This window comes from Procambarus clarkii, chromosome 40 (assembly GCF_040958095.1).
Source record: "Procambarus clarkii isolate CNS0578487 chromosome 40, FALCON_Pclarkii_2.0, whole genome shotgun sequence".
NCBI classification, from domain to species: Eukaryota; Metazoa; Arthropoda; class Malacostraca; order Decapoda; family Cambaridae; genus Procambarus; species Procambarus clarkii.
The window spans coordinates 21,883,470-21,897,532 of record NC_091189.1 but is presented as its reverse complement, the minus strand read 5'-3'; the positions used below and the strand labels follow the sequence as shown (position 1 = coordinate 21,897,532).

Below are 14,063 nucleotides of genomic sequence, written 5' to 3'. Positions count from 1 at the left end.
CTGATAGAAAAATGAGGGCAGTAATCAGAGGCAATGTATCAGAATGGAGAAATGTCACAAGTGGAGTACCACAGGGTTCAGTTCTTGCACCAGTGATGTTTATTGTGTACATAAATGATCTACCAGTTGGTATACAGAATTATATGAACATGTTTGCTGATGATGCTAAGATAATAGGAAGGATAAGAAATTTAGATGACTGTCATGCCCTTCAAGAAGACCTGGACAAAATAAGTATATGGAGCACCACTTGGCAAATGGAATTTAATGTTAATAAATGTCATGTTATGGAATGTGGAATAGGAGAACATAGACCCCACACAACCTATATATTATGTGAGAAATCTTTAAAGAATTCTGATAAAGAAAGAGATCTAGGAGTGGTTCTAGATAGAAAACTATCACCTGAGGACCACATAAAGAATATTGTGCAAGGAGCCTATGCTATGCTTTCTAACTTCAGAATTGCATTTAAATACATGGATGGCGATATACTAAAGAAATTGTTCATGACTTTTGTTAGGCCAAAGCTAGAATATGCAGCTGTTGTGTGGTGCCCATATCTTAAGAAGCACATCAACAAACTGGAAAAGGTGCAAAGACATGCTACTAAGTGGCTCCCAGAACTGAAGGGCAAGAGCTACGAGGAGAGGTTAGAAGCATTAAATATGCCAAAACTAGAAGACAGAAGAAAAAGAGGTGATATGATCACTACATACAAAATAGTTACAGGAATTGATAAAATCGACAGGGAAGACTTCCTGAGACCTGGAATTTCAAGAACAAGAGGTCATAGATTTAAACTAGCTAAACACAGATGCCGAAGAAATATAAGAAAATTCACCTTCGCAAATAGAGTGGTAGACGGTTGGAACAAGTTAAGTGAGAAGGTGGTGGAGGCCAAGACCGTCAGTAGTTTCAAAGCGTTATATGACAAAGAGTGCTGGGAAGACGGGACACCACGAGCGTAGCTCTCATCCTGTAACTACACTTAGGTAATTACACTTAGGTAATTACACAGTCAGTAAACGATGCTGTCTCCCTCCGTCTCTCAGCATCACTCCTCCCACAGCGCTAATTATTACAACAATCCTGCTATTATCACAACCCTGGTTATTTATATCACAGTCATGGGTCATCTGTAATATTGTCATTGCTAAATAATAACAATTATATATTTATTTTGACATTTTTCGACGATGCTGTGGTCACAAGCTGAACAGCAATGCTGTTCGCTCATGCTGCGTGCGCCAGCCTTGGTTGCTCCAACAGTACTGTACGTCTCACACCTGAGAATATTGCCCACGATTTTTTTTTTAAATGGCGTCTTTTTACAAGAGCCCTGAGGAAGCTATTGTAAACCCCGTGTAGCCGCGGGCCATTTGAATCGGGCCTGGCACCCTGTGGCGTATATATATGCCATGCGCACCATGGGACATGTTACTCAGGGCGTATATATACGCCATGCGCAGTTTAAGGGTTAAACACCAGCCTACTGTAGGGTATCTAGACTTAGTCTATGTTCACACAGTTGGCACCCAGTGCCCTTAGCTTTGTCTGCGATTGACGTATTTATCCGCCAGTGGAAGAATAATCGTGGAATTTACCATTTTTTTACTACAGCTGTATTGTTATACAACAAAATGTTTCAGGGGCTTGCTAATAGTGCCTTATTAATGCCAAAAATGAAGCAATATTTTGCAAGAACTAGTAGCAGTAAATCAACGAGCACGAGCACAGCCGTACCCAGCACGAGCTCAGAAGCAGCCAAAACAAACACAGCAGCAGCAGCGAGCACCAGCAAAGCTGATGCAAACATCTAAGAACATGGTGTGTGTGGAGTGTACAGTTAGAATAAATGTGAAATTTATGTACATAGTGTTAGTGTTAAGGTTGCAGTACAGAAATTTTAGTGTAAAATAGTTTTCATAAACTGTATTGTAGTACTCAACATACAGCAGAACTACTTATCAATACAGTGCTAACGGCATAATAGAGTACAGTACGTATTAATTGTACAGCATTCACAACTCCATGAGAATTCAAGATCGACATAACTCCAACAATAAGGTATATAACAACTGTAACAGGGTTTTTCTAGTAGAGTAGTAATATATAGGTACAGTATATACTGTAATATGATAATGCATTTTTATTGTTTACAAGAAAAAAGACTGATGCAAAGGCCTCTTGAAGGTCACCTCTTGCAACGAATCCAATGCTCCAACGCACCGGGGTTGGTCAAACTGAATGAACACTGAATGAACCTTTGACATTTTCCTTTTTTTCAAATTTGTTAAATTTTTTCTTTTTATTTTTCGTTTTTTAATTTTTTTTTAAAGAGACATGGAGCAGCCTACCTGACATACACTGAACGAATCTTTTGCTATAAAAAAAATGAAATGTCATAAAGGTTTGTTCAGTGTATGTCAGGTAGGCTGCTCCATTATTTAAAAAAATTAATATCATATTGATGTTTTTCGGTGGTGGAACGGATTACTTTTATGTATTTGATTTGATTTTAGATTTTATTTATATATACAGTATATATTTTATATATTATATATATGTATAATATATATTCTAATATTATATATATATAATATATATATTTTATATATATTGTATATATATGTCGTACCTAGAAGCCAGAACGCATTTCTCGGCCTACTATGCAAGTCCCGATTTGCCTAGTAGGCCAAGTGATTTTCTTTATTTTCAATAAATTGTTTCCAGTTAGTTTATTTGAATTATTATTATTATATTAGGAACATAAATTATTCACTTAGTTGAGTTAGTTTAGGTTAGGTTAAGATGGGTTAGGTTAGATAGGATTGGTTAGGTTCAGTCATATATCTACGTTAGTTTTAACTCAAATTTAAATCAAAATACCTCATACATCACGAAATGGATAGCTTTATCATTTCATAAGAAAAAAATATTGAAAAAAATATAAATTCTGGAAAACTTGGCTTATTAGGCAAATCGGGCCTTGCATAGTAGGCCAAGTACGACGTTCTGGCTACTAGGTACAACATATATATATATATATATATATATATATATATATATATATATATATATATATATATATATATATATATATTGGTGTATACTGGCAGCAGGTTTTCTTTCAAACATGTTTCATTGAATATGACCGCATATTCTGTATTTATTATTTTCTGGTTTAGGGCTTCTATCCCTCTAACTATTTTCTTAGCATCAGGGCTTAATTGGAATAGGAGTTCTCCAAAACTCATTTTCGTACTTTTAAGGTGAAGAAAAGAAGTGATTTACTATAGAGTGTATTACACTTATTTGTATAATTTGCACGACGTTTCGAACCTCCATGGTTCATTCTCAAGTGAACAATCTTACAATACTAGTTGATTTTATACCCGCATTAGGTCAGGTGATAATACAATGAAGGTGAAAAACATGGGGGGATACATAAGGGATAAACATAGGGGCTGCAGAAGGCTTATTGGCCCATACGAGGCATCTCCTATCTAAACACAAAGATTAATCCAGTGTAATTGGCCTGTTATGTTGGACATTGTCTTCTGTGTTGGCATCGATATGTTCTTGTCTTGTCCTTACTAGTAAGGACAAGACTTGTCCTTGTCCTTACTTGTCCTTACTTGTCTTGTCCTTACTAGTAAGGACAAGACAAGAACATATCGATGCCAACACAGAAGACAATGTCCAACATAACAGGCCAATTACACTGGATTAATCTTTGTGTTTAGATAGGAGATGCCTCGTATAGGCCAATAAGCCTTCTGCAGCCCCTATGTTTATCCCTTATGTATCCCCCCATGTTTTTCACCTTCATTGTATTATCACCTGACCTAATGCGGGTATAAAATCAACTAGTATTGTAAGATTGTTCACTTGAGAATGAACCATGGAGGTTCGAAACGTCGTGCAAATTATACAAATAAGTGTAATACACTCTATAGTAAATCACTTCTTTTCTTCACCTTAAAAGTACGAAAATGAGTTTTGGAGAACTCCTATTCCAATTAAGCCCTGATGCTAAGAAAATAGTTAGAGGGATAGAAGCCCTAAACCAGAAAATAATAAATACAGAATATGCGGTCATATTCAATGAAACATATATATATATATATATATATATATATATATATATATATATATATATATATATATATATATATATATATATATATGTCGTACCTAGTAGCCAGAACTCACTTTTTGGCCTACTATTCAAGGCCCGATTTGCCTAATAAGCCAAGTTTTCCTGAATTAATATATTTTTTCTAATTTTTTTCTTATGAAATGATAAAGCTACCCATTTCATTATGTATGAGGTCAATTTTTTTTTATTGGAGTTAAAATTAACGTAGATATATGACCGAACCTAACCAACCCTACCTAACCTAACCTAACCTATCTTTATAGGTTAAGTTTGGTTAGGTAGCCGAAAAAGTTAGGTTAGGTTAGGTTAGGTAGGTTAGGTAGTCGAAAAACAATTAATTCATGAAAACTTGGCTTATTAGGCAAATCGGGCCTTGCATAGTAGGCTGAGAAGTGCGTTCTGGCTACTAGGTACGACATATATATATATATATATATTTTGGTAGCAGTCTTTCCTGTAGACATATATTATTAAATATGACCGAAAAAGTAAGATTAATAATTCTAACACGAATTTTCTCAATCTTTCGTACATTATGCTTCACTGATGGAGGTAAATCAAAAATCACTTCTCCAAAATTCATTTTTATTTCTAGTCTGACGCGACACGGGCGCGTTTCGTAAAACTTATTACATTTTCAAAGACTTCACAAATACACAACTGATTAGAACTTGCGTTTCCCTGATTTTATATCTACATTTGAGTGAGGTGGGAAGGGTGATGTGGCATTACATTTGAGTGAGGTGGGAAGGATGATGTGGCATTAACACAAGACAGAACACTAGAGGATATTAATAGGGTATTAAAAGTATCAACACAAGACAGAACAGAAACAATGGGTATTGAATAGAAGTGTTTGTAGAAAGCCTATTGGTCCATATTTCTTGATGCTTCTATATTGGAGCGGAGTCTTGAGGTGGGTAGAATATAGTTGTGCAATAATTGGCTGTTGATTGCTGGTGTTGACTTCTTGATGTGTAGTGCCTCGCAAACGTCAAGCCGCCTGCTATCGCTGTATCTATCGATGATTTCTGTGTTGTTTACTAGGATTTCTCTGGCGATGGTTTGGTTATGGGAAGAGATTATATGTTCCTTAATGGAGCCCTGTTGTTTATGCATCGTTAAACGCCTAGAAAGAGATGTTGTTGTCTTGCCTATATACTGGGTTTTTTGGAGCTTACAGTCCCCAAGTGGGCATTTGAAGGCATAGACGACGTTAGTCTCTTTTAAAGCGTTCTGTTTCGTGTCTGGAGAGTTTCTCATGAGTAGGCTGGCCGTTTTTCTGGTTTTATAGTAAATCGTCAGTTGTATCCTCTGATTTTTGTCTGTAGGGATAACGTTTCTATTAACAATATCTTTCAGGACCCTTTCCTCTGTTTTATGAGCTGTGGAAAAGAAGTTCCTGTAAAATAGTCTAATAGGGGGTATAGGTGTTGTGTTAGTTGTCTCTTCGGAGGTTGCATGGCTTTTCACTTTCCTTCTTATGATGTCTTCGATGAAACCATTGGAGAAGCCGTTATTGACTAGAACCTGCCTTACCCTACAGAGTTCTTCGTCGACTTGCTTCCATTCTGAGCTGTGGCTGAGAGCACGGTCGACGTATGCGTTAACAACACTCCTCTTGTACCTGTCAGGGCAGTCGCTGTTGGCATTTAGGCACATTCCTATGTTTGTTTCCTTTGTGTAGACTGCAGTGTGGAAACCTCCGCCCTTTTCCATGACTGTTACATCTAGAAAAGGCAGCTTCCCATCCTTTTCCGTCTCGTAAGTGAAACGCAGCACGGAACTCTGCTCAAATGCCTCCTTCAGCTCCTGCAGATGTCTGACATCAGGTACCTGTGTAAAAATGTCGTCAACATACCTGCAGTATATGGCCGGTTTCAAGTTCATGTCGACTAAGACTTTTTGCTCGATGGTACCCATGTAGAAGTTTGCAAACAGGACACCTAGGGGAGAACCCATGGCGACCCCATCTACTTGCTTATACATGTGCCCATCCGGGCTCAAGAAGGGTGCCTCTTTAGTACAAGCTTGGAGTAGTTTCCTCAGAATACTTTCTGGCATGTCAAGATGCTTTCTTGACATGCCAGAAAGTATTCTGAGGAAACTACTCCAAGCTTGTACTAAAGAGGCACCCTTCTTGAGCCCGGATGGGCACATGTATAAGCAAGTAGATGGGGTCGCCATGGGTTCTCCCCTAGGTGTCCTGTTTGCAAACTTCTACATGGGTACCATCGAGCAAAAAGTCTTAGTCGACATGAACTTGAAACCGGCCATATACTGCAGGTATGTTGACGACATTTTTACACAGGTACCTGATGTCAGACATCTGCAGGAGCTGAAGGAGGCATTTGAGCAGAGTTCCGTGCTGCGTTTCACTTACGAGACGGAAAAGGATGGGAAGCTGCCTTTTCTAGATGTAACAGTCATGGAAAAGGGCGGAGGTTTCCACACTGCAGTCTACACAAAGGAAACAAACATAGGAATGTGCCTAAATGCCAACAGCGACTGCCCTGACAGGTACAAGAGGAGTGTTGTTAACGCATACGTCGACCGTGCTCTCAGCCACAGCTCAGAATGGAAGCAAGTCGACGAAGAACTCTGTAGGGTAAGGCAGGTTCTAGTCAATAACGGCTTCTCCAATGGTTTCATCGAAGACATCATAAGAAGGAAAGTGAAAAGCCATGCAACCTCCGAAGAGACAACTAACACAACACCTATACCCCCTATTAGACTATTTTACAGGAACTTCTTTTCCACAGCTCATAAAACAGAGGAAAGGGTCCTGAAAGATATTGTTAATAGAAACGTTATCCCTACAGACAAAAATCAGAGGATACAACTGACGATTTACTATAAAACCAGAAAAACGGCCAGCCTACTCATGAGAAACTCTCCAGACACGAAACAGAACGCTTTAAAAGAGACTAACGTCGTCTATGCCTTCAAATGCCCACTTGGGGACTGTAAGCTCCAAAAAACCCAGTATATAGGCAAGACAACAACATCTCTTTCTAGGCGTTTAACGATGCATAAACAACAGGGCTCCATTAAGGAACATATAATCTCTTCCCATAACCAAACCATCGCCAGAGAAATCCTAGTAAACAACACAGAAATCATCGATAGATACAGCGATAGCAGGCGGCTTGACGTTTGCGAGGCACTACACATCAAGAAGTCAACACCAGCAATCAACAGCCAATTATTGCACAACTATATTCTACCCACCTCAAGACTCCGCTCCAATATAGAAGCATCAAGAAATATGGACCAATAGGCTTTCTACAAACACTTCTATTCAATACCCATTGTTTCTGTTCTGTCTTGTGTTGATACTTTTAATACCCTATTAATATCCTCTAGTGTTCTGTCTTGTGTTAATGCCACATCATCCTTCCCACCTCACTCAAATGTAATGCCACATCACCCTTCCCACCTCACTCAAATGTAGATATAAAATCAGGGAAACGCAAGTTCTAATCAGTTGTGTATTTGTGAAGTCTTTGAAAATGTAATAAGTTTTACGAAACGCGCCCGTGTCGCGTCAGACTAGAAATAAAAATGAATTTTGGAGAAGTGATTTTTGATTTACCTCCATCAGTGAAGCATAATGTACGAAAGATTGAGAAAATTCGTGTTAGAATTATTAATCTTACTTTTTCGGTCATATTTAATAATATATATATATATATATATATATATATATATATATATATATATATATATATATATATATATATATATATATATATATATATATATATATATATATATATATATATATATATGTCGTACCTAGTAGCCAGAACGCACTTCTCAGCCTACTATGCAAGGCCCGATTTGCCTAATAAGCCAAGTTTTCATGAATTATTTGTTTTTCGACTACCTAACCTACCTTTTTCTGCTACCTAACCTAACCTAACTTTTTCTGCTACCTAACCTAACCTATAAAGATAGGTTAGGTTAGGTTAGGTAGGGTTAGTTAGGTTCGGTCATATATCTACGTTAATTTTAACTCCAATAAAAAAAATTGACCTCATACATAATGAAATGGGTAGCTTTATCATTTCATAAGAAAAAAATTAGAGAAAATATATTAATTCAGGAAAACTTGGCTTATTAGGCAAATCGGGCCTTGCATAGTAGGCTGAGAAGTGTGTTCTGGCTACTAGGTACGACATATATATATATATATACAGTATATATATAATATAATTTAATAATAATGTGCATTTGTGTTTTTCTAGTGGGAACTTGGATGTGTTGAGAGCGTAGAGCTGCTGTCAACGTCACCCCACAGGATTCTCATTACTTTTGATACTATAAGACCTGCTTACAAGACAAGAACATATATCCTTGACCTTCCTGATTATCAGGTACAATGTTTTAGTATTTTTTGAGTTTTTACATATTTTTTTATTTCTTTTGCGTTACATTGTAGTATGTGTAATAGTAGCTGAAGGGGTATTTGTTTTTCTAGATTTTAATGTAGCTGAAGGGGTATTTGTTTTTCTAGATTTTAATGTTAAGCTTGTATGCTATTCATTAGTTTGCAGAAAATAATTTCTCGTGAAATAAAAATCATTGGTTACCTGTAGCAGAGTGGTTGCTGCAATTGGCTTACTACTGACAGATGATGCCTGGTTTAATTCCCAGGCAAGGTGAGAGGATTGGACATGTTTCCTTATACCTGATGTCTTTGTGCACCTAGAAGTAAATAGATACCTAGGAATTAGGTAACTGTTGGCAGTTGCATCATGGAAAAGGTCAAGGGGATCCTAAATATTTCAGTATTTTCTGCAGTAAGGTGAAAGGCTACTGGCATGAGGAAAACCTTACTTTCAAGGCTTTGCCCATTGTTGGTAACCTCTGAGACATAGTGCACACTGGCCTGATCTCTATGAAAATGGTAATCATATTTCTGCTGTCCAACACTACCATCATAATTCAATCGACGTATTGTATGTCATTAAGTCTTTTTAAAGCACATTACTGTTGATGGCATTTTCAGATGTACCCAATTAGCCAACATTTTAGGAATTTGGGGAAAACTTATAGCATGTCATGTAATAAAGAATATTAACACTTTCGGCCATCGGTGACGGATATTGCGTCCATAATTAACTCTACGGATGTCTGGCGGGGATACATTTTGCGCTGAAAATTAAAATATTTGTTAAAATTCAATTTTTTCTATCATTATGGGATGTGTTTTAAAATGTGTGCCAACATCTTCCCATTTTCTGTGATGGCTTATGTGGCACAATGTCATGGAGGGGGGCCATCTAGCTTTCAAGGTTTATAATCCAAATAAACTTGATAAGTATGGAGTAAAACTGTACATGCTGGCTTGTACTACAGATTACTCAGCTGGCTTGTACTACAGATTACTCAGCTGGCTTGTACTACAGATTACTCAGCTGGCTTGTACTACAGATTACTCAGCTGGCTTGTACTACAGATTACTCAGCTGGCTTGTACTACAGATTACTCAGCTGGCTTGTACTACAGATTACTCAGCTGGCTTGTACTACAGATTACTCAGCTGGCTTGTACTACAGATTACTCAGCTGGCTTGTACTACAGATTACTCGGCTGGCATGGTCTCAGATCACTCCTTGTGGTGCTGCTGCTAGGAGAGACCTCATACTGTATTGGTTTTGTAGATAAACCCGAATGTCTGAACAGGAACTTGAACCATTCCCTAATTCGCATCGAGAAAGGTCTGAAGTGTCGTGTCTGCTACAAGTCTGGTAAAAGGAAGGACAGCAGGTATAAGTGCAAGTCGTGTGGTGTGGCACTGTGTCCTACATTATTCTCCGGCTTGTATCATCGCAAGAGGACATACTGGGTGGATAAGCAGTAATGCTTACCCCCATCCACTCCACATATAAAATATGGGTTGAGAAACTTCAGGAAAGCTTTTCCTGGAGTACGTGGAGTGGTTCAACCTAATGCTCAATTCGTGCTCTACAAACATTGTTGGGTGGTAATTACAAACAAGCTTTTGCATTTATGTATATGATATTGTGGTACAAACACTTGTGTGAAGGAAGCAGCACAAAAACGAATGATAGTGTCACAAATAATGTCGGGAATGAATAACAAATGTAAAATAATGACAAAAAGCCAGCTTTTCACATGACGATATACTGTATGTTATCTTATGGTATTGGTAATGTTGTTCTTCCATTTGTCCTTATATGCATATATCCCTTTAGTGCATTCCATTGCAAACAATTTGATACCAAAATGAACGATGTGACACAAAATTGAGGTGATCAAACTGAAAAGAATATTCACATTTGTGTGAGGGTATGCGGATGGGTGCTTGCTCATGGGTAACGCTTGGCTGATTTTCTGGTTTGCTGTGGGTAGCGTGCCTGTTTGTTTTACCTTATATGCATATATCCCTTAAGAGAATTCTATTGCGAACAATTTGATACCACAATGAGCGATGTAATACAAAAATTGGCATCAGAAAACTGAAGAGTATACACATTTTACTGTGGTTGGGCGCTCATGGGTAATGCTCGGTTGATTTTCGAGTTTGCTGTAGGTGGCACGTTAGGTATTTTGACTTAATATGCATATATTCCTTTAGCGAATTCTGTTGTGAACAATTTGATATCTAAATGAACAATGTAACATGAAAATTGATGTGAGAAAACTGAAAATAGAACACACACATTTTAGTGTGGGTGCATGCTCATGGAGAACGCCAGGCCCACCTTAGGGTGGGTTGAGGCACACACGCCAGGCAGCTCCAAGTGTTAAGGGTGTTTGGTCCATTGTGAAATGTGGCATAATAGATGCTGTTAGGAAGAAATTTTAAAAAGTGTTTGTCAATGATTTTTCAGAATTTATGAACACAGATGCTGAAGGACAAAATTGTAAACCTTGCATGAAGACTTGCGAGAATATTCAGTGACTTGCAAACTCGAGTTGTTTTGAAGTTGAACAAATTTCAACACTGAATTAGGCATGAAAATTTTTGAAAAACCTGATGATGAAATACACACCAGTAGCAGAAGGAAGAGGAGAAGGATATAACTGGATGTATTCTGTCCATGGAGGACAGAAGAAAATATATATGCTGATTAGTATTGTAAATGTATGGCCACATCTGTGGTAGGAAATAATTATGAGTGGTATGTATAGATTTTGAGGATTATAAAAGATGCTGTTGCTTCTTACAAGCTCAATTACTGGGAGAAACAATGCAGGGCAAAGCTGACTACCATACAGCAATGTTTATTGCCTTCATCACCTGTTGTTGCATCAACACCTACGACTAACTTCATCTGAAATTCCTGCTAATGTGATTCTAAGTGAGAATCTAGAAAACTTGCTGGATGTCACACTTCCCCAGTTACTGTTTGATGGACAAGTCTGTTGTGAGCATCCATGGTCTGGTTGGTAGGACAGTGGTCTCATACTTTTGGGACCCAAGTTCGAATCTCTGATGATAAAAATGTATGAATGAAAAGAGTAATCCTGACCCCCCATCTCCAATATACCCCAGCAGGCAGAGAGGAATTACATACAAGGTAAGTGTAGTACACTTTTGTTTAATATATATAAACTTATTATAAATGGGAACAGGTGTTACCTTGAGTGACGAATGGAAAATTTTAGATATTTTTTCTCTATGCAATTTAATAATTTTCTCATATATTAAGTAAGCTCTGAGCTAATTCAGTCCATACATGGTTTGACAGAAGTGTAACCCAACACAGATTGAGGGACCACAGAATTGTTAAATATTGACTTTGAAAGTAATAGTGCAAAGTTCAGAAAATTATTTAAAAAAAAAAAAAAAGTTTTTTAATTACATATGATCTTATTTCCTTTTTTGGCATGACAATTTTGGGTATTTTGATATCACTAGTAAAAGAAAAGCCAAAACCAAATTTAAAGATTCTTAGGCCTAGTAGCATGTAAATTTTCTATATTAGACGTAGGATTGCTGGGACAGGTTAGGTTAGGTTCTTTATTTATCTTTTGTATTTAAAGAATGCCTTTTGGGCTAATTCAGGAATACAAAATGTGAAATTTTCTGTGGAGAGCCCCTTCGGCTCCTTGGAGCTATCCTGGGCTGATGTGTATATATTAGACCTTGGCAACAGTCAATCGAAGGAGTCTAGCCCTACGAGGGTCCAGAGCCAGAACCTTGCCCCCTCAAGAGAGACACGAGGAGCAATGGCTTAAAGACACCCCTGTGTAATTGGAAGCAGTCTTTGTCTGCCAACTAACCAGGTCAGGCACCCAGAAAGGTAGGAATTCCAAAACAAACTACTGCTGATCAAATAATTTGCAAACCGAAACCGAACTAGCAACAGAACTCTCCAATCAAAACCAAGGAAACAAGTATGACGTCACCATAACGCGCGCACATCCGTCTGCGCAATCCCCCCTTCCCCCTTCCCGGGAGGGGGACGGGGGGGTCCCAGAGCTCCGCACCGGCAACTCTCCTCAGTTCACAGGGTGTTGAGGGCGAACGGTTGATCGACTCTGGCTCCATCCTTTGAGCAGTGCTGCAGGCGGTGGTGTTAAGTTTTGGTATCGTGCGAGCCAGGAGTAACACGAGTACTGTGGCTGCATGCACCTGGGGCTGCCTTCCCTAGGTGCCCTGTAAGTACACCTGTACTGCCATTCGGGAACTACCTCTGCGTGGTTATGTTGCTGCTCGGTGATTGCCCGCTGGGGTGATTCTTGCTCCTGTTTTCCTTGGGTAGGAGGTAGTTTTGTCGCTGGCAGGGACACGAGGTATTGTTCAGTTGTCTGATATATGCATAGCGGCCGGTTTTGTTCACCTGGAGACGTGCTTTTGCGGAGCTTTTGTTTTATTTTTGGTTTGTTTTGCCTGGTGTGGCGGTAAGACCATTTGTATGATTTTGGTGTCCTTCCACTAGTTCCCCATGCTTGCACACGTTGCAGGGGTTCAGCTTATAGTTTGTTTGCTTGGTAGCTCTGGGATAACTGGTTAGCAGTACCTCACCTGGGCTTCCCTTAGCAGTCAGCCTAAGGGTCCTGGAAACCCCCTTGGGGGTTCAGTGGTTCGATGGAAGAGACCTCAACAACACCACCAGCAACACCACCAGCAACACCACCAGCAACACCACCAGCAACACCACCAGCAACACCACCATCACCACCACCAGCAACACCACCATCACCACCACCATCACCACCACCATCACCACCACCATCACCACCACCATCACCACCACCATCACCACCACCAGAGTCCCACCTCGCTTTGTGAGAGTTTGAAGGTTGCTCTATCCCCTTGACTTGGACTTGGGGGTGTTGGTCACCTCGACTTTGGTTTCATCTGCATCCCCTAGTCCTTCCCCTGCTGTGGTTCATCCTGCTCTCCTGGCTCCCAAACATCTGAGGGTTTCATAGTCAGGGCAGGGTTTGCCTGGTGGTGAGTCTCAGGCGGCTTCAGGGAATGCCCCTTCCGGATCGGCGGTGGAGGCATTCGAGCCTGTTCCTCCTGCTGGAGCCCTTGGGCCATGTTGGTACCCTCGGCTTGGGGCTTGTTACAGGGGGAGGGTTTTTCCTATCCCCCTCCCTGTACGAGTTTGATATGGGTGCGACGCCTCCCCGGGTTCAGTTCCGGGTTCCCTTGGGTTCCTCGGTTCCCTCCTTCCAGAGGTTTTTGGCTTTCCGCATCACATCAGAGGTGGCGCGGGAATACCTTGTGGCTTAGCGCTTGCAAGACCCAGATTACGCCTCGGCAATGGATCCTTCTTCTTTCGAGTTTTGCTCCTCGTTTTCTTTCTGGATGCGTTACGAGATGCTGGAGTTTTCCTGGTTGGCGGACTGCCATATCTTTTCGTTGGGGGCATGGTATTCATTCTGTCGGGCCTGTGTGCTTCAATGGCGG

General features: G+C 39.6%; 1 protein-coding gene across 14 annotated transcripts in view; it reads left to right on the top strand.

Moving 5' to 3' along the window:
- LOC123757971 (serine/threonine-protein kinase 11-interacting protein) overlaps window positions 1–14,063 on the top strand; it is a 230,940-nt gene that overhangs the window by 69,518 nt on the left and 147,359 nt on the right. For all 14 annotated transcript variants that reach the window (XM_045741990.2, XM_069338840.1, XM_045741994.2 and 11 more), the window contains one exon: window positions 8,416–8,544. In XM_045741990.2, coding sequence (XP_045597946.2) covers window positions 8,416–8,544 — 129 coding nt within the window. The remainder of the gene's footprint in view (window positions 1–8,415; window positions 8,545–14,063) is intronic.